Source organism: Protopterus annectens, chromosome 11.part0 (assembly GCF_019279795.1).
Source record: "Protopterus annectens isolate FY-2018-M chromosome 11.part0, PAN1.0, whole genome shotgun sequence".
Lineage (NCBI taxonomy): Eukaryota > Metazoa > Chordata > Ceratodontiformes > Protopteridae > Protopterus > Protopterus annectens.
In genome coordinates, this window is record NC_056745.1 from 1,254,301,376 (window position 1) to 1,254,322,666 (window position 21,291).

A 21,291-nucleotide genomic window follows, 5' to 3' on the forward strand; every position below is an offset into this window, starting at 1 on the left:
TCAGGCCTGGACAGCAGCAGACCTCTATCAAGATTATGCTACCTGAGTATAACACAGAAACCTCACAATAAATGCACAGAAAAGCACAGACAGAGCACTCACAAACAGAAAATACAAGTCTCAGCTTGAAAAAGCAGTTTACAGCTTAGTAATGCAATAAAATGCAATTACAGTAATGCACACTATTACGGCTACTAGCTCTAGCCACTAAATGAAAGTTTTAAACAGATAAAGGATCAAAGAGACTCTAGAGAATGCTTTTAACTGCAAACAAATCAGTTATATGATACCTGACTAGAACACAGAAACCTCAAAAAAATGCACAGTAAAGCACAGATAGAGCACTCACAAACAGAAAATACAACTCTCACTATGAAAAAGCAGATTACAGTTAAGTAATTCAGTAAACATGCAATTAGAGTAAGTAGTTTATTTCAGTTTAATGTGTTCTTCTCATCAGTTGTTAATGTGTTCTTGTCATCAGTTGTTATTATTACTCGACTAGACAGTACTCCTGTGTTGCCCCTGAAAAGGGTCATTGGTGTCTAGTGGGCTTACCTGCTTAAGAAATGTATAAAAGAAAAGAAAATAAAGCAAAATAAAAAAATATATTTTGCATCAGTGACATAACATTATTTTTGAGCTGTTTACAGTATGGAATAATGTTATCTTACCTCTACCTCAATGGTACTATATCCTTCAATGAATGATTGAAAATATAATTTACTTATGGTATTATAGTGTCAGGTGAATAAATGATGACATTTAGATCCTACAGATTTTGCCCCTTTTAAGAATCTACATTCTTGTTTAACTTGCATAGATATTAGAAATGCTAGATTCATATGAGTGGTAATTTAACAATATTGATGAATTTTAGTATGACACATATATCTTATGCTTTTGTATTCAATACAAGGCAGTAGATAAATGAATACAGTGAAAACTCTTTCAGAATTGTGAACAAAACTTCATTATGTTGGCTTGTCCACTCCATACCATGTAGTATAAGCAAATCATATAATTTTCTTCTCCTTTTTTGTGACCTCTCAATTAGTTGTCTTTAATTTTACTTGGTCTAATAAACAATCTAAGATAACTAAAAACAGTTAAAACATGGTACTTATTTAGTATTTTCTAATTAGCCTCAATAGATTAGACATCTTTATTAATTTATCTATTTACCTAAATGTTTGATAAAGAGATGGTGTGGAGTAGCAGCAGTAGAGTGAGGTAACATCTCATACACAATGTAACTAATACAGTGGAAAATAACCCGGACTACTGTTCACGTGTTTTATCTCAATCTTTCTCCAAAATCAAAAAACACTGAATGATGCTGAAACAGATGCTAAGCAAAAGCATGCTTCTTTCCAGTCCTTTCCATTTGAAGATACAGCTGAATACTCTTATTTTGCCTGGGTAAGGCTTGATATTATTATTGCTTGTAATAACTCTGAATGGCCTGAATTAATTTTTCAGATCACCACTGAAATACATTTCTGCAGAACAATTCAATTAATTATTTAAAAATCTGTCACAAAACGTGTTCACGCCTTTGCTGCCAAAATAAGAATTTTTAAAGGCACCTCAAAGTGATGTTATTACAAACTAAAACTGCTGGAACTTTTAGTGTGTTTTATTGCAGGCTGCTACTTTTTTACAGGTAAACATGAAGCAGAATGCAATCTGTAGAAGACTAGCTGCAAAAGACGATCAGTAAAAAGCTGCAGTGTGTATATTTAAGTCAATACAGCAGTTTTCTAAAATATGACTTTCTAAAAGATGATTAATTTAGTAAGAATATCAGTCATATGTTTATTTCTATTATCTAAAGATGTTTTACAATGTAAGTGCTGAGCAATTGTACTTGCCATGTAGCTTCATGTTAAGCATCTGAAATCAAACATATACATACATGGTCCTCGTGTGATTAATCATTAAGTTCATTGTAACCAGCAAAGTTTAAGTAATCTAATTAGATGAGTGAGTAAAACTGATACCTGATCTATAGAATGATTCTTAATTCACAAGTACAGTAAAAGCCTCAGTTTGAGGTTCTTAAAAGAAGTTTTTCCACATGATTATTGCCTGTTATTATTGCCTTTCTTTCTCTAAACAACACAGGTCTAAACAGGGCTTATCATTTGCTACAGTTCACAGACTACTAGCTGACTGAAATACCAAAATAATTCATGTCAGTTGTATTTATAGAAAGCTTTTTTAAAAGTTTAAAATAACCTTATTAAACATGTTTAGTGTAAAGGGCATTATTATTCACAGGTTCATAGGTAAGTACTAGTCTAGCTGCCTTTGTGGGCCATTTTAAAACTAGCCAGCTTCTGTTTTTGTGCTTGAAATAACCTATCCCATTTGATTATAGACTGGCCTTACCCATCCCATGGCTGATAATTATATATATATATATTACCCCTAATGAGAATAATGGGAATTGTATCAAAAGCTTTGGCCAGGTCAAGTGTGTCCCATTGGCCTTCATCCATTGCTTTGGTGACCTTTTCAAAAAAATCTACCAAGTTGAATAAGCATGACCTGCAATTGATGAGTCCAAACTGAGATGGGTCCATTGTTTGGAAGTTCCCTATATCCTGATTGATTAATTCCATGATAAGTCTTTCTGTGACTTTGCATATAAGACTGGTCAGACCTATGGGTCTCTAACTGCCTGGGTCTGTGGAATGCTTAGAAACTCACAATTTTGCTAGAATGATACATATAAAAGAACAAAATAACTTAATTAACTGACATCAGTTTTTAAATGGAACTGCAATACTTTATGTGGTAAACATGTCTAGATACAATCATGATTCTAATAAGTGATTAACACTACAAATATGTAGGGATTTTGTAAACTCAAAGATAAATAAGGTATTTAACTTGGATAAGAAATCTTTCCCCAAATATTGGAATTCCTAATTAATTTTAATAATAAAGCAAAGGAAAATAAGTCTTACTTATCAGGGATTTATAGAATTCTTAGATTAGACTTCTTACACTTAGACAATACTTTTTGGAATTATTTCACAAAAATTAATAACAGAAATGTTATCAATGAAGATAAAAATAGTATTAAAGTCAGTAGAAAAAAACTACTTTCCCTTTATATTGGAAAATGTTCACCTGGAAATTTTTGCACAGAGTGTTTGTTGCACCTAACAAGATTACAATTATGTAGAACCAAATGATGGAGATGTGATTCTGAGGTAACAGCTGAATGACTACATATAGTATATGAATGTGAGGTCATCTATCCTTTTTGGAAATAAATTAATAACATTATTCAAGCATTTTGGTTAGACAGATGTAATATTTCCAAGTCATTGATTTTATTTAATGCTCTAATCCCTGAAATAATTTCAAGAACTCAAGTGCCTCTTCTTTGGTCTGTACTAGCAATAGCTAGGAAAATAATAACCAAGAATTGGAAGAGTAAAACTACTATTGTACTGAATTTGTTAGTATGGCAAAAATTATATGTAGTAGTGAGTTGCATAGAATTAGGATGAGGACTTTTGGCTAAAACTTAAATATTTGCTTGAAAAATATTAAGTATTCTTAATTTGGGGTCTATGTTTACCCATCGAAAGAAACTTCACTCAAACAGCTCCTCATGGAACAGTAAATATCAAACATCCATTTCCTTGTATAACCATATCAACAAAAATTAAGTCAGCAAACTGTCATGTGACCCCCGCTCCCCCAGTTAATTATTTATACCAACTATGAGATTGCACTACAGTGGGGAAAGGGCAAATATCATAATTTGCCTACAGAAACAAATCAGCACGTAGTTCTTACTAAGATTGCATTATGGTAGGGATAACAAAATTTGCCCTTTCTCCCCTATAGTGCAGTCTTGGAGTTATATATAATTAGCAGGGGGTGTGTGAGGCTATGAGCAGGGTTCGGTGAATTGATGTCCAATACGTACTTGGTGGTATTTTCTGTGTCTGGGCTGACTATGACAGTTAGATGACTTAATTTTCATTGATATGGCTATACCAGGAGATGACGATTCGATGCCCCTCAGAGGATGCAGACAAATATACTGAACAGTATGCTAGTGCAGTATACAAGCACCTGTACAACTGCATGGACTCTGCCATACCCAACATAACTAAAACCTGCTCCTCACGGAAACACAAACCTATGTGGTGGACATCCTCTATCAACAGGCTTCACAACAAAAGGAAGAAACTGTTGTCCAAGGGTAAAAAGGCACAAATTCCCAATTGGAAAAACTCCCTCCTTAGCCTCAACAAGCAAATCAGGCCACTAGTAAAAACCTCCAAAGCCAATTATGAATCAAAACTAGCCTCCAAAACAAAAGCTAACCACAAAGCCTTTTTCAGTTACTTCAAAAACCTCCATGGCAAAGCCCAGGTTTGTTCCGAATTAGTTCTTAACGGTGCCACTTACACTGATCCTGTTGACTTAGCCAACCTGCTAGCAGATAGGTTCAGTGCAAACTTCACCCCCTTCCCCCCTAAAGTCCCATTCAACATTCCTGATGCTTGCCCCACACCTCACATCTCCGTAGATCAAGTGTTAAAGGCCCTATCCAAGGCAAATAACACAGCTTCCATGGAACCTGATAGTATCCCAGGCTATATTCTGCAACATCTCCATCAAGAACTAGCCTAGCCATTGAGCACCCTATTCAACCATAGCCTAAGTACAGGCTTCATTCCAGTAGAGTGGAGAACTGCCATTGTCATCCTTTTGCACAAAGGTGGTGTCACTACTGACCCTGGTAACTATCGCCCCATTAGCTTGACAAGTCTGATCTGTAAGGCCATGGAGAGTATTATTATGGACCTCATAAACAAGGACATAGGCAATCTCTAACCACTTGACCCCACCCAGTCCGGAATCATCAAGGACAGATCTTGCCTGTTGAACCTGGTTGACTTTTTTGAGACTGTCACCAAGGCAGTGGATGAGGGAAAGTCAGTACACGCAGCTTACCTTTACTTGGCCAATGCCTTTGACACTATCCCCCACTTGCACATTAACAAAAAGCTAACAGAACTTGGTGTAAATCCTTTTCTCATCAGGGGGTGGCCAACTGGCTCACTGATATGACCCACATGATCAAAATAGGTGCCACTATCTCTGATAGCAGACCTGTCACTAGCGGTGTCCCCCAGGGATCTGTCCTGGGACCCTTATTGTTTGGCATCTACTTCTCAGAGCTCCAAGCAAAGAAAAAAGGCCTGTGGCTGACCAAGTTTGCAGATGACTGTAAGTTGGGTGCTGTCACTGACTCCCCAAATGATGTTAACATACTTCAAGACGGTCTCACAGCAACAAATGACTGGTGCCAAAGTCATGGCCTTAAGTTAAATGCAAAAAAATGTATTATCATACCATTTGGCAAAAACACAACCCCTACTGATTACCACATTAACAGCAACCCCCTAAGCACACAACCTGTGGTGAGAGACCTGAGTACACAAGTTGACAACAATCTCACATTTGACCATCATGTAGCGACAGTGGTCAGAAAAGCCTTTTACTTGGTTCATCTCATAAGTAAAGGGATTGCATCCAGAAAAAAAATGAGGTTATTACCTCTCTGTACTCCTCCCTCATTAGGCCAACAATTGAGTACTACACCCCATTTGGTATGTACCTCTCGAAACACATGCACCAACTGGAAAGATCACAGAAATACCTCACAAAGAGAATCCATGGTCTCCAACACCTGTCCTATGTGGACAGGCTAAAATCACTATCACTCTTCTCTGTATCATACAGATTGCTCAGAGATAACCTGTGTCTTGCCTACAAGGCAATCTCAGACCCTGCTCTACTAGAGATGCTCCATATCCATATATCTGTAAGTCTAATTCCTCGCATAGTACCCGATCAAAAGGCTTAAATCTAATATATGACATTAAAAAACCTGCTGAAGAAACAGGTTTGTCTTCCAGAGGCTGCCCTGTCTCTGGAATAGACTCCCCATACACATCAAGCAAAGTACATCGCTGACCCTCTTCAAGCGCAACCTTGATGAGTGGATGGGTAACCACAAATTTGTCCCAGGGGTTCCACCTGTGTCCCTCATTGGCAGGAGTGACAGGTGCTGATTGTGATTTCTTTTCTGGAGATAAACTCTTGGCTAGGTTTGTATGGGCCCCAGAGCCATTAGCCTAGTAATCTCCTATGATCCTATGATGTTTAATGTTCAATGAGGAGCAATTTGAATAAAGTTTCTTTCGATGGGTAAACATAGACCCATTAATTTGTATTACATTGATATATTACACAGCTGTGGACATATGTAAATAGTTATTTACTTGTTTTATTTTACCCTGTTGTTCTTTGTTGTTGTTGTTGTCTTTCGGCTTTTCCCGGTTAGGGGTCGCCACAGCAGAACTCGGGTCTGCTAATGATTGGCAATAGATTTTCACGAATGCTGAGGTGCCAGCTCGACGTTCAACCTTCAACTAAGGCACGCCCATTTACGCATGTCTTTCGAATGCCCACCCAACCGCGGGGAGGACATGTCGTTCTTTGTTATTAACATAAAATAAAAATTTTACAAATAAAAAAAGTAAGCAATCTCTTGTTAGACATAACGGTGCACAACTTAACATGACAGGTGAATGGTGCAGCTATTGCTGAGACAACATTATTACACTAGCCATAATAACTAACAAGAATGGAAAATGCTTCCTCTACAAGACTGACTGCAATAAAAGTTACAAAAACTCTTTGACTGTTAGTAGGGAAATTACAGATCTCTTAGGTAGCATAGCTTGTACAGGTGTTAGGACATATTTTTTACAAATCACATAGAGAAAAGAGAGTCATGTCACCATGAATGAAAACATTTTTTGGGTAAATACATGAAAAAAATGACCCATTTTGAAAAAATGAAATGTGTAGAACATCCAAGCCTAATTTTGGGCACATTTGTATAGAAGAGGATGGTGTGCACTTGGTAAGACAAGGGAAGAGAATTTTTCTAGCAGATATACTGACATATTTGACAAACACAAGACAGGATTTTTGCAAGCTGAAAACTTAACATTTCACAGATAGCAACATTTGATGTTATCTCTGATGGTTGTTAATGCTAGGAGAATTAGTAATAAAGGTTTTTTATTGGAAAACTTGCTACTTTCTCACAGGATTCATGTTGTTATTGTTTGTGAAACATGGTTAAAGAACAATGACTGGAAAACAGTTTTGTCAAAGTATAAATGTTTTACTGTAACAGACATTCTTAACAAAAATCCGATAGAGGTGTTATGATAGGGATTAAAGAGTGGTGTGAGACCTGTGACAGTTACATGTTCAATGATAACACCAGTACTGTGATTGTGTAACTGTGACAGTAAAGACAGCCCAGGAACATATAACTATTGATGAAGTGTACAGACCACCACCACCATCAAGTGCTGATGACCTAGAGGAATTCATACATTTTTGAATGAAACACAGGAGAGAATGATAGTGACTGGAGATTTAGATTTAAAATAAACACAATGGAATGATATTGATTCAACAACATTAGTAAGGAAATTATTTGCAACATATATTCAGGAACAATTGCTTCAGACTGTAATAAAGCCTACCAGGAAATGGAACATATTAGACATTATTTGTGTTTCTAAGGAAATGACTGTTTCTTCACATCAAGTTTTACCACCATTAATGTGTAGTGATCGTGGGGTTATAAAGGTTAAATTGTTGCTAATAGTTTTGCCAATCTGAAATCTAAAACACTGCACAGAAAAGTAATAACAGATTATATGGAAGCAAAACAGTCACTAATTGGAGTGATGCGTTCAGTGGAAAAAATGCAGAAGGAAAGTGGCAAGTTTTGAAAGAGAAATTGTTTGAATAAGAAAAAAATGTTTAACATCTAGATTTAGTCACACAATGTCAGGAGGATTTATTTTCATAAGAATAAGATACTTGATTTAGGTGAGAGACATAAATGTAAGAAATGGAAAAGAGGTTGAGATATAACTTTGAACACTCAAATACATTAGCTTTTCATAGATTAGTACTAAGCTAACTGCCCTTGCGAGCCATTTTAAGCCTAGCCAAATATCCCTTCTGAGACTCAAACCCTGCACCTTGTGTTTGTAAGATAAACGCCTTAACCATTAGGCCACCCTCCCTTTCTTTAAATGAAAAAATCTGTATTAAATTATCACTTATGACATTGGCAATCATACATTTATATAAATAAAAACAAACCATATTGACATAACTTTAGTTGCAAGCATTATACATCACAAACCATATTGACATAATATTAGTTGTAAACATCATACTTCACATATAATCTACCAAGTCATTAGCAAACATTACATAGCTCATTCAAATTCATACCTTCTTTTACACCTCATTCCTCCCCTGTATTGTTCACACAATTGCCATTTTTCCTATGTAATTTGCTCCTACCCTGTTCTAAAGATCTGAATTCCAGTTGTTTTTATCTCTGTTACTATGTTCACTACTTCTAATACAGTTGGTTTAAACTTTGATTTCCATTTTCTAGTAATTGCTTTTTGCAACCACCATAATTCAACTCAGCAAGGCCTATGTCTAGACAATTCCAATTGTATATCATAACTCAGAAAAATAATTTCCCTAGATACACCAATTTACTCACCCAGTATCTTTGATAGAATAGTCTGCAGGGAATCTCTAAAGTCTGCATGTGTGGTGCAGTACAGCACTCTGTTGCCCATCATTATACATAAACATATATAATATGTACATTTATGATGTGTATACATGTGGGATACAGTGCACTACCATCTCATTCTTCATTATGTATGTATATGTCTGCTGTATATACACGTGATGTGTACATGTGTGTAATATATATATATATATATATATATATATATATATATATATATATATATATATATATATATATATATATATATATATATATATATATATTCACATGTGCGATGCAAGAGCACCATATCATCTCTCATTAGATACATGTATCTATAATGTGAGCATTTATGATGTGTATAAGGGTAATACAATTTATAGTGCAATATGCAAATTAAAATGCGGATCTGCTGCTGAAATGACATTATTCTGGCACATGATGACTTTCTGTGACCTACTCTACAACAGCAACAGTGCCAGTATATTGGATATCCAAGAGTGACTGTATATTTGTCCTGCCCAATGATGCTCTGGTCGTTTATTAAACTACAACTGGAGTAATCTATAAAGTCATGGGTCCTCATTCTGATTCAGCAGATAGGCTACTCTAAAAATAGAAGCAAAATGAAGGGACAGTAAGGAAAAACTTCATAGTATCAGCCAGACAATTGTGCACATACTGTTTGATTGCTACAGCAACACTAAAGCCCAAGGTATATAAAGGTCTACTAATATATGAGAATATCTGATTTATTTATACACTGAAAGAACATAGGAAGAAAAGGGCGTAACAGGAAATAATGCCCTGTAGTCATACATCTTAATTAATATGATTTTTTGCCTTCAGATTTAGTCTTGCTCCTCCTAGATTTACCAATTTCCTTCATAAAGTTAACATGTTAAGGATGCATGCATTATTAAATAAATAAGTAAAGCTATACAAAGATTCCCATCAGTAACTATATATGGTATAGTATATTATGACATTCTATTGTAAAAAATAAGGTGTTCCTCTTTCTGATCTTATGTTATGGTTTTTAAAGGGTACTGCTATGTTTAATGCTCAGAGACTGATAGGTATTCATGCAGGGCCAAAAGACGTTTTCTGTTACAGAGATTCTAACTGATGTGTAGAACAGTCTGGCTAGTACCCTAAGCCTGTGACAAAAGAAATATATGCCATATGGTTCAAAGACCACTGAGTTGCAATTAGAAAGAGGCTACAGGACATGTGCTCTAAATGTTACTGAAAACTGCAGAACAAGCTGACCATTCTGCCCTAGTGATGTTTTGATGTCTACACTTTTCTTCCTTAAGTATGGTTCAGAAAACTAACTTTTCAGTTTTTCTTTTTATATATCGCATTTAATGGTTATAAAACTGAAAAACAGCTTTTATGTGTTCTCTTTTAGGAAGCTTGCAGTATGAATATAAGATTGTAATTGCAGGAAATCATGAACTGACCTTTGACCCTGAGTTTATGGCGGACCTTATTCAGCAGGACTTTTACTACCTTCCTTCCATGACCAAACTAAGGCCAGAAAGCTATGCAAACGTGCAGTCACTCTTAACAAACTGTATATACCTTCAGGATTCTGAGGTGACGGTCAGAGGTTTCAGAATATATGGATCTCCCTGGTAAGTTAAAAAAAAATCTTTGTAAAAGGCACTGCAGTTTTCTAACTTATCACTGTGCCCCTTATTAAAACACAGTTTATAGTGGTTCATACTCTGTACTTTGCTGACGTGGCTGGAAGTTTGATTCATAACATCCTTTCTTTTAAAACCTGATAGCTGACTGAGTACATTTATGGTTTTATGCTTTTAAAACAAATTACTTAGGTCTGTGAGCCAGCCTTCCTTGTATCTTGGCAGGATAGTAGAACCACACTCTCATGAACAGCAGAGAAGCCTGTGCTTTATAATAGGTTATACTGTATGTGGTAGGCATGATTAATGGTCAAAAACCACAAATTAGCAATAATTCAAACCTGAAATTGGCAGCAACTGCAGGTTTTTATGCCTAATTCTACAAAGGCAAAGATGTGGATAGACGAGTCAGCGACATTAATGAATTTTAGAGACAGTAAATGTTTACAAAATCTACACTTAAACTTAATACAAGGTAGAAGGGTGAACAAAGGCTATATAATGACAATTACATCAGCTGACCAACATAGCAGTCATGAAGAATCCATAAGCTTGGGTCTGATCCATAGAGGCCACATCCTAAATTTTCACACATAACAGCATCCTAGCCTAGACAGACACACGGTTCCATAAGTACTTTGTAATTCAGTTTTCCCATATCTTGCATTTTCTTCTTACACTTAATTCATCATTCATTTCTTATGGATACCTTCTTCCAAAGTCTGAAACACTTGGCTGGATGTTTTAATGTTATTACAACTGAATCTTTGTAATGTGCTGATGTGCTCCAGAGAACACATTCTAATTATGTATATCCAGATCAGACTTAGCACTGGAGAACTTATACACACACACACACACACACACACACACACACACACACACACACATATATTTATATAAATATACGTGTGTGTGTGTGTGTGTGTGTGTGTGTGTGTGTGTGTGTGTGTGTGTGTGTGTATTTATATATATTTATAATGTTATGCAGGTTTTTAACTGAGGAGAGGAGAAGAATAAAGCCACATAACCTTATGCTTACTTATCTAGAGCCCCTGTTAAAGTATAGATGTAAATAATGCCTTGGTCTAGTTATTTTAAAATATGGATGAATTAGGCCTGGATTTGTGGTACTGAGGACAAACCCTAACTATTATCTACATGACCCAAGTTTGAATATCAGATCAGGTGTTGTAAGAACCAGGTGGGGGTATGGGTGGGAATGGGAGTGAGTAACCGAATCCAGCTCATCCAACTAGAGGGAAGGGCTAGGTGTTTTTGGCTGGTTATTCATCACATGCAAGAAGGGGCTCATACAGAGAGTGTGAGTTTGATGTTGCTGAGCAGGTGATAGTAGATTTCAGTAGCATGTGTGGTAGTACATGTGCATGGGAAGGCAAAGCATGTGACCAGTATAATGTGGGTGCTGACATCACCCCCCTGGGATGGGATTATGGCCTATTAAAAATTTTTGGCTTTTTTGTAGACACTCCGGCAAATTGGGGGAGTGCAGTAGAAGGGGAGGAGTGAGTCAGTAGATAGGTAGATCTGCAGAGGTAGACTAGTTGGTGATACTGGCTCTCTTCTGTGGGCTCTCACACTGCAATTTGAAATGGTCTGTGGCAGGAGACTGGTGAGCTATTTGATGTGCATTTGATTGCAATGAAGGCCGATGGTCCTTTGGACAGCTAGAGTCAAGGAGCCTTCATGCCTACTTAGGTGATGACTATCTCTCTTTGTCTCTTACCTAATTCAGTGGCTGTGTTATTGGTAATAATGAACCAACCGACTGAGACTTAGTGGAGAAAGAAAGTATGGGAGGATAAACAAACAATATTAAAAAAAAACTTTATTGCAGTATTGGTAAACTACCTCGGACATTGCACACCTTTCAATCTAAGACTTTTACTTTACTTCTGTAACAATATCTTTATTGTATAAACAGCATTTCTGGCAAACTGCAATGGCATCTAGTAACAAAACACAAATGTAAATGAGTTGCTCTTGAGGAAGCAGTAAATTCATCAGAGGAATACAAACTGAATACCACCTCAGCATATACTTATCATTTAATGCAGAACATTTGACACTGATTTATATTTAAAGGGTATTAAACTACTATTCAGCCTACTTATTATTATATTTATTACAAATTATAGCTAACATTTGCACCTCTCTGTGCATTTATATATTTCTTCTCCTTTCAGCTGCTCCTGTTAGGGGTCATCACAGTGGATCTATAGTCCACAGAATGAGTGGAAGTAAAGTTTTATGGTGTTGAATTGCCAGCCCGGCACCCAAATTTCCACATAAGGCACACACACACGCACACCTAGGGCCAATTTAGAATGTCCAGTCCACCTGCAGCATGTCTTGGGAATGTGGGAAGAAGCCAGAGCACCTGAAAGAAACCCCCACAAACACAGGGAGGACATGCAGAGTCTGCACAGAAGGCACCCCAGCTGAGAATCGAACCAGAGAACCTCTTGTTGTGAGGCAACAATGCTAACTGCTGCACCACTTCAGAATTGTAAAATCTGTCGTTTTATTTCTGTAGGTACTAGTATTTCCATAGCTAACAGTGATAGAATTATTGAAGTCCCAGGTTTTGCAGACTGTAATTCATGTGGGTTAGTATACATAGGCATGTGTACAGCATGCCCAGCTTTTTATGTGGGAATGACCACACGTAGTTTGAGTACCCGCATAAAAGAACATCTGTACAGTATAAAGTGTAAAGATGACAAAAATGCCTTATATAAACATTCTATTAACTGTGAATTTTTTAAAAAATTTGTATTTTCAGTGCTTGAAATATGTGAACCTGACAGTAGAGCTGGTGATTTCAAAAATTTTTTAGAACAAAGGGAAACACTATGGCAAGTCAGGTTAAACTCAGATAAATATCCTGGGTTAAATGAAACAATAAATGTAAAATGTTTCTTAAAATATAGAAAACTAGGTATAAATAAGGAATATAATATACTTCATTTATTTAATAGTTAAGCACTATTTTAGTGGATTTTAGTTAATAGTTTTTAACAAGGTTGGTTATTAGTTAATTATTTAATTGTTTATTCAATTATGTGATGATTGATTGTATATTTAAACAGGATGAAATGAGTATTGAGTATATTCTGATGAAGTCGTGAGATGAAAGCGTGTATTAAAGTGTTTTGTACGCTATTTTGACTGGATTTGTATTGCTGGTGCATTTAAATTTGTTTTTCTACACCGTTTTGCCACTCTATCAAGAACTGATTTATTTGCTGCACCACTTTGCTGCTCTGTGTGTTTATATACTACATGTATGATTCCTTGTTGTATCAATGAACAATATTCATGTGCATTTACTTTTTCTTGTGTAAAGCACATCACTTACAATCATATCTCTTAACTGTCCAGATTTTCACAGAATGTCCAGATTTTTGCCTCTTCTTTTTGGTCTCTTCCTCATACAGTTTGTGTTTTTTGGCAAATCCACTAAGGATGAAAGTCAAATATAAACAAAACGCCATTTGCTGTACTGAGACTTGAAGGAATGAATATGAGCAATTTTAAGCATAGCATTAGTTTATTTATCCTCTTTTCATTCAAAAGACTAAATTAGAAAAAAATTGCATTCAAATGCAAATCTTTTGATATATATATATATATATATATATATATATATATATATATATATATATATATATATACACATACACACACACACACACATATATATATATATATGTGTGTGTGTGTGTATATATATATATATATATATATATATATATATATATATATATATATATATATAACATAATAGAATAATTGAATCCCAATTCAAATTTTTAAAGTCACAAACTGTTAAAAACACAGAAAAAAATAAAGGTAAAAATCACTGTCCCTACTGTAACATTATATAAGTTTTCTAACTTTCATCCTTGTAGCCTTAAGAAAGCATGTAATATTAATCGCCTCATTTAAACCAGGTTCTTAGTCAGTTTGTAGCTTGATCTGCCACATGGTTTCTTTTTCTCTATAAAATTCTTATGCCCACCTCCTTGTTCCAAAACAAAAATGAGAAATTTGCTAAAATTCTTACATGCAGCACTGTGCTTATACAAAGCATTATCAGGATTCTTAGATTTTAAAGCATAAATATTCTCCTTTATCCTTTTAGTGAAGGCTCATTGAGGTCATACCTATCTGAAAGGCTTCACATCCCATGCATACACTGTAGATTTCTGGATGGCTGTAGGGAAAAAACCTTTGTTTCTTTACAAAAAGAATTTTAATTTAAAGACTTTATTACAGCATGATAGTACTCTGGTTAAACCTACCCTTTCTGACATACCAAAAGGCACTTATACGTCTGAGTTCTGCACCGCCTGCTGATATACACATGAGGGTAGTTATATTATGTTACTACAAAACATAAGGTATGAATCAGGTAATCATTTAAAATGTTGGGTCTCGCTAGAGAGAGTCCTAAAATGCAGAGACTGAATGGCTGAAAGATCGGACTTGTATATACTAAGTCTGATATGTCATTTCTCAGAATATTCCCTTTTCTCCAATGTATGGTGATCTCAGAGTTGATATATAAGTTATATATAAGTTATATATAAGTTTGGGATTGCGGGAGGCTTGCCTCCCTGCAAAAAGTTTTAAGGAGAAGAGCGACTTTCAAGATTTGCTGTTCTCCAGGTTTTGGGCTTTTTTTTTTTTGGTTTTTCTGCATGGAGTCCATAAATCATTGCTATGTACAAGGAATTTATGCAACATTGTAATACATTTTGGACATTGTGTTTGTGTGTATGTATATGTGTGTATATATATATATATATATATATATATATATATATATATATATATATACGGAGATAGGGTTCCATTTGTTTGGTTGATTGTGTTTGCCCGACATTTATTAGTCGAATGCATTTAGTCAACCATACAGATGATAACTGGTGTGCTACATGGCATAGTTCTTGGGTTTGGGAAGTATTTCCTTTCTCCAATTTTATGCAATCTCTGCGTTAGTATATATAATGAGCAGAAGCTGTGGGAGCCACCCCTGCAAAAAATGATGTTTTTTATTTTTACTTTTTTTTTCTATTTAATGTTTACATGCACCGAGGTTGTTGCTTGGTGCATGCTTAATAGCAAGCCGGCCTTTCCATTTTCAAGGTATTTGGATGTAGACATTTGATTTTAGGTTCATAGGTTTATAGGTTCATAGGTTTATACTAGGCTATCTGCCCTAAGGCATTTATAAGCCTAGCCCAGAGTTTTGTGGCTTACGCCACCCCTTATGTTAAAAAATACTGTGCCCATTAGTTTGTTGTGCCTCTGTCCAGCAGTGACACAGAGATGATTCCCGGGGTAAACCTACGATCTCCCATCCACCGGTCAAGATTTCTCTTGAACAGAGTCAGTGAGGTGCTCTGCCTCACATGGACCGGGATTTTATTCCACAACATAGGGAGTCTCTGGGTGACAAATCTATCCCTCCAGCATGTCCTATTTATATCCGTGCTAAGGTTTAAGTCACTTGCTCTAGTGGATCTGGTAGATTTGGATTTTTTGAGGTGGAGCATGTCCATTAATTCCGGGTTGGACATGGCCTTGTATGTCAGGCACAGGTCACCTCTGAGCAGACGGTAAGCGGCTGAATAGAGCTGAAGTTTCTTCAGTCTGGCAGCATATGACAGATTTTGGAGTCCCTTTATCCTTTTGGTGAGGAACTTTTGGGGTCTCTCCAATTGCTGCAGGTGTCGGGTGAGATACATCCCGAATGGGGCATTGTACTCGATCATTGGTCTGATAAGTGAAGAGTACAGGGGAACAATGACCTCACTTGATCTGGATGTGAATCCCTTCCTGATCAGGTGGGCAATGTAGAAGGTTTTTCTAACCACTTTAGCAATGTGAGTGTCAAAAGAAAGGCCACTGTCAACCTGGGTCCCCAGGTCCCTGATAACCTCTTCTGTGCTTAGTGGATTGCCACCTATATGGTAGCTTGGGGTTACCTTGTTTTTCCCGAAGGGTATGACTATACATTTTTTGGCATTTAACTTCAGGCCATGGCTCTGGCACCAGCTATCAGTTTCCGTGAGACCCCTCTGAAGGATATCTGTGTCCGATGTACTTTCCACTATGGCTCCCAGTTTGCAGTCATCTGCAAACTTTGTCAGCCATAGTCCTCAAATGTCTGCCTGTACTTCTGAGAAGTAGATGCTGAACAACAGGGGGCCAAGGACTGAGCCCTGTGGGACACCACTTGTGACCGGCTTGGAGTCTGACATGGCGCCAGCTATCCTAACCCTGTGGGTTCTGTCCTTTAGCCAGTTTGCAACCCATCTTGTGACATATGGGTTTACATTTAAGCTAGTAAGTTTCTCTATAATACCCGAGTGGGGTATTGTGTCAAAAGCTTTTGCAAGGTCAAGGTAGGCTGTATGGACTGCCTTTCCCTCATCAATGGCCTTGGTGACTGTTTCGAAGAAGTCGACCAAGTTCAAAAGGCATGATCTGCCCTTGACAAAGCCAAACTGGGTCGGGTCCAATGTCTGCAAGTCCCCTATGTCTTTGTTTATGAGTTCCATTATGATCCTCTCCATAGCTTTGCAGACCAGGCTTGTTAAGCTTATGGGGCGGTAATTACCAGGGTCCGTGAGGCACCGCCTTTGTGGAGTGGGACCACAGTTGCCGTGACGCCACTCCTTGGGCATGTATCCTGTGGTAAGGCTAAGATTAAACAGCTGCCTTATGTGCGGGTTTAGTTCCTCATTGAGTTCGTGTAGCACACAGCCGGGGACACCATCCGGTCCCATTGATGCTGTGTTTTTAGCTTTAGAGAGAGCAGCTTTCACCTGCGCATTGGAGATGTCTGGGAGGCTGCACTCCGCTGGGATAGTTATGTCTCCTTTTGGGGAGCAGGGGGGGTGAAGTTTGCACTGAACCTGTCTGCCAGTATGTTGGCAATGTCTGTGGGTTCAGTGATTTTTGTATCATTTTGGACTAATTCTGAGCATATCTGGGAGTTTCCTCCCAGGTTTCTAACATAGCTGAAGAAGGCCTTATGATTGTCTTTTTTTTTGTCGCCCATATGAAGGTAAACCATGTGTGTGTGTGTGTGTGTGTGTGTGTGTGTGTGTGTGTGTGTGTGTGTGTGTGTGTGTGTATGTATATATATATATATATATATATATATATATATACACATATATATATATATATATATACACATATATATATATATATATATATATATATATATATATATATATATATATATATAGTTACATTTCACTTGGTCGAAAATTGTGTGAAACTAACTGTATTGTAGAGCGTTTTTATGTGAAATGCTGTTTGTGAGAATAGAGGACTGGGCAACTTCCTATTGGTCAACTAAGGTAATTGTTTTTTGTGGTAAGATGAGGAGTTTGTGTGTGACAGTGTGTGTGTTTTAGTGCTGTAAAGTTTAGTTAAGAGATGTGTGTGTGAGTGTATGTGTGTTAGGGTTAGGGTCAGGTAAGGGGATAGATTTAACCCGGGATTCAGTAAGGTTCTTATTCCTGCATGGAAGTGACCATTTAGGAGCAGCACGGCAGCGCACCATGCATAGTAATGAAGGCGTGCTACCTCAGCTCCTAAATGGACACGGAGTGTGGACAAGTGCAGGGGGCACGTCTGAGAGCAGAGCTCTCACACAATATACATGTCCCCGCAGTCAAGAACTGTCGTTTGACAATTACAATAAGCGAGACCACTCATAGGAAGTTGAATATTCCCAACAGCATAGATCAATGCTGAATGTCCAGATACTTGGCACATACATCTGGCCTGTCCCTCATTTACCCTGCCAAATCACTGGGATGATCTCAATGAAGTCTGAAATAATGGCAAACATACAAGTGTCAGACTTCAAATCCATCAGAAAATGTACATAAAAACAAATCCCATTACCCTAGCAACACCCCAAGTTTATAAGAGCAATATTTAAAATATAATAATATATACACTTTTTTTTATCAAACAGATTAAATTTAAACGTAGGTGCGTGGGTTTGCCCATTGCTTAGCTACAAATACTGTAGCTTAAATGGCACAAGAAGATAAACATCAAGATACATGCAAATGAAGCAATACTGCAGTAGTGTAGTGGTCAGAGTATTCATTTTACCAGCCGTCATTCCCAGTTCGATTCTCACTCGAGTAAATTCCATTTTCCATGTCAAATCACTTTATGAACAATATTTTTTGTTGTATAACCTACTAAATAACATATAGTTGCGAACTGGAGTACTGCATTTAATGCAGATGTGAGGCGTCATTATAATAATGTTGTAAAATCCACAGATCAACACAAGTGCCCCATACAGTATATAAACACATGAATCAGGGATATAAATCGAAAGTATAATGTGTAATAAATGATAAATCCATAGAGTGTCCAAATCCACCAACTTCCCAAGAACTATGTTACATTTCTGTCTAAATTAGTGCAGGGGTAAGCGGAAGTAAGCACTTGTAAGCAGTAGTAAGCGGTTTAAGCCCGTTTGCGTGGGGGTAAGCCATGTGCACACAGGTTAAGCAATATTGAAGCTGACTCTCTGTAAGCATATTTAACCAGAAGTTAGCATTGCTTACCATCATGGAAACCCACTTACAATTGCTTAAATGTGCCTTAATCACTCTGTATCCAACAGCCGCTGTTCTGCCCAGCAACAAAATATCAGCTCTTGCAGTTCTTGAACCCATGACCCTGTACACTACAGTCACAGTAGTTAACCAGTAAGCCATCACAGCAGTACATAAAACTGAGGTATCATCAAACAGATCCTCACTACAGGAAAATCAAAATTAACATGTGAAAGGAATCTATATACAGTTTTATGTTGTATAACCTACTACATAACATAAATATGTGAACTGGAGTACTGCATTAAGTCCAGATGCGAGGTGTCATTGTAATAAAGTGTTGAAATCCCCCAATAAACACAAAGACCCCATACAGTGTACATACACATGAATCATGGATACCAAACACATATATAACATGTAGTGAATAATAAATCAATGCCAAACAGCAAATAGTGTGCAAATCAAAAATTAAGCAACACTAAGCATTGCACACCCCTGCTTACTAAGTGTAAGCAATGTGTAAGCCAGCTAAATCAGTTTGCCCAGTGGTATACCACTTTATGCAATGCCATCCTTAGGTAAGCAGATTTTCCCAAAGCTTAGCATTTTCAAAACCGTCCAATCATGGCTAAGTGCATGCAATCGGCCCTATTTAAACCCCACAGACATGAATACATCTCATAACTGGTTGCAGCTTCCTTCTGTAGGCACTATGACCAGTGTAGGTGAAGGAGTGCATTTCTGGGCTCAGCGCTGAGGCATCCAGGAGTCCAAAGTCATGGCAGGACTTCTTGTTGAAGACCATGACCAGGGACTGCTGCAGGGTCAGTACCAAAGTACCCAATATAAAGTGGAAGCCTGGGACCATCTCACCCGTGACCACACCAGTGTCCCTGGCATCCCTCGAACTGGTGAGCAGGTCAGGCATCACTATGCCGACCTAAAGCGGAGAAAGAAGGAGATCTTGGATCAGTGGATCCAACAGCTAGGCAGACGGGTGATGTCCCAGCCATGTGTATCAGTCTACTACCTGTTTAATAATTGCCGGCTCATGTATATTATGGATAGGTATGGGTAAATATTCCTCTTATGTCTTTAACAGCAGCAGATGAGCGGACTGTGAACAATGAAGCCCATGCCTGTAGATTGCAGAGGTTGCTTTGCGAGGCAGGTTAGTAATAATCTTGCATGTACTGTCATAAGAAATAAATCTAAAAGTAGTAGAAAGTTAATTGCCAGTATAAAACCTGTATTGTGTATGGCATGTACTGAATAAACCAGACAATATGGCAGGAAGAGTCTCATACAGGTTGTATGTAAATAAAAGGTTAACAGCCTGACAATAAAGGTCTAACTGCTGGACTGCTTGTGTTTACTCTGGTATCATATGGTAATGTAGTGTTGCAATCTTTTAATAGTACTGTTGTATTAAGCACTGTTACCCACACTGTGCTACATAAATAAAATGTGAAGGAATGTCTGTATACAACTGTTGTAATCACAAGGGGTCATATTGTACAAATGAGAGAGACTTAGACAGAAAACAGTGAAAAGATAGACAACGTAATCCAAATAGCACACTCAACTGAGATGGGAAGTGTTGTATTTTTAGCACACACAGCCGTGGTTCAAATCCTGGGAGTGGTAGTAAGCTGTATGCAGAATCATACTCCACAACTGTACAGATATTGTCAGAAAGTCCAGATATTTGGTGTAAGTCCCCTGGCTGTCGCCCTGTCCCCCTGGCAAATCAGTGGCATGATCCCAGAAGTTCAGGCAGCAAATAATGACATACAATGATTGTCAGACATCATAACTGTCAGAAATATATCCATAAGAACAAACCTGTCACTCTAGCAACTCACCAAAGTGTTATGAGAGTAATAAGCAAAGTATGTTCCAACTCCACCCCCATATTGTGAAGCTATGATGTGTGTGCAGTAACAGAGTGAGACGTATCTGCATAATAATAATGTGGAATCTGGTAATATGTGTGACAACATTCAGGTAGTGTTAACAAACATTCCCCCCAATGATCTGTCTGATACGAAAACTGTGCCTAGAAATAAAAGATTGAAATCTTGGACTGGTACTGTTTAGTCTGGTATTGTATGGCAGTGTTAGTGTTGCAGTATCTCTGACCTATAAGGTATTACTCATCACTGTCATCTACACAGTGTTACATAATAAAATGGTCTAGGAAACCCTGTATAAGAGTGGTGCAATTACAAGGTCAGATTGTAAAACCATGGGAGACTTATAGAAAGAATTCAGAGAAAAGATACACAGCAAATATCTATATAGCACACCCAACTGTGATGTACACTGTTTTATT

General features: G+C 37.3%; 1 protein-coding gene across 2 annotated transcripts in view; it reads left to right on the top strand.

Annotated features, from left to right (window-relative positions):
* MPPED1 (metallophosphoesterase domain containing 1) overlaps positions 1-21,291 on the top strand; it is a 1,214,292-nt gene that overhangs the window by 561,889 nt on the left and 631,112 nt on the right. For both annotated transcript variants that reach the window (XM_044088614.1, XM_044088613.1), the window contains one exon: positions 10,086-10,311. In XM_044088614.1, coding sequence (XP_043944549.1) covers positions 10,086-10,311 — 226 coding nt within the window. The remainder of the gene's footprint in view (positions 1-10,085; positions 10,312-21,291) is intronic.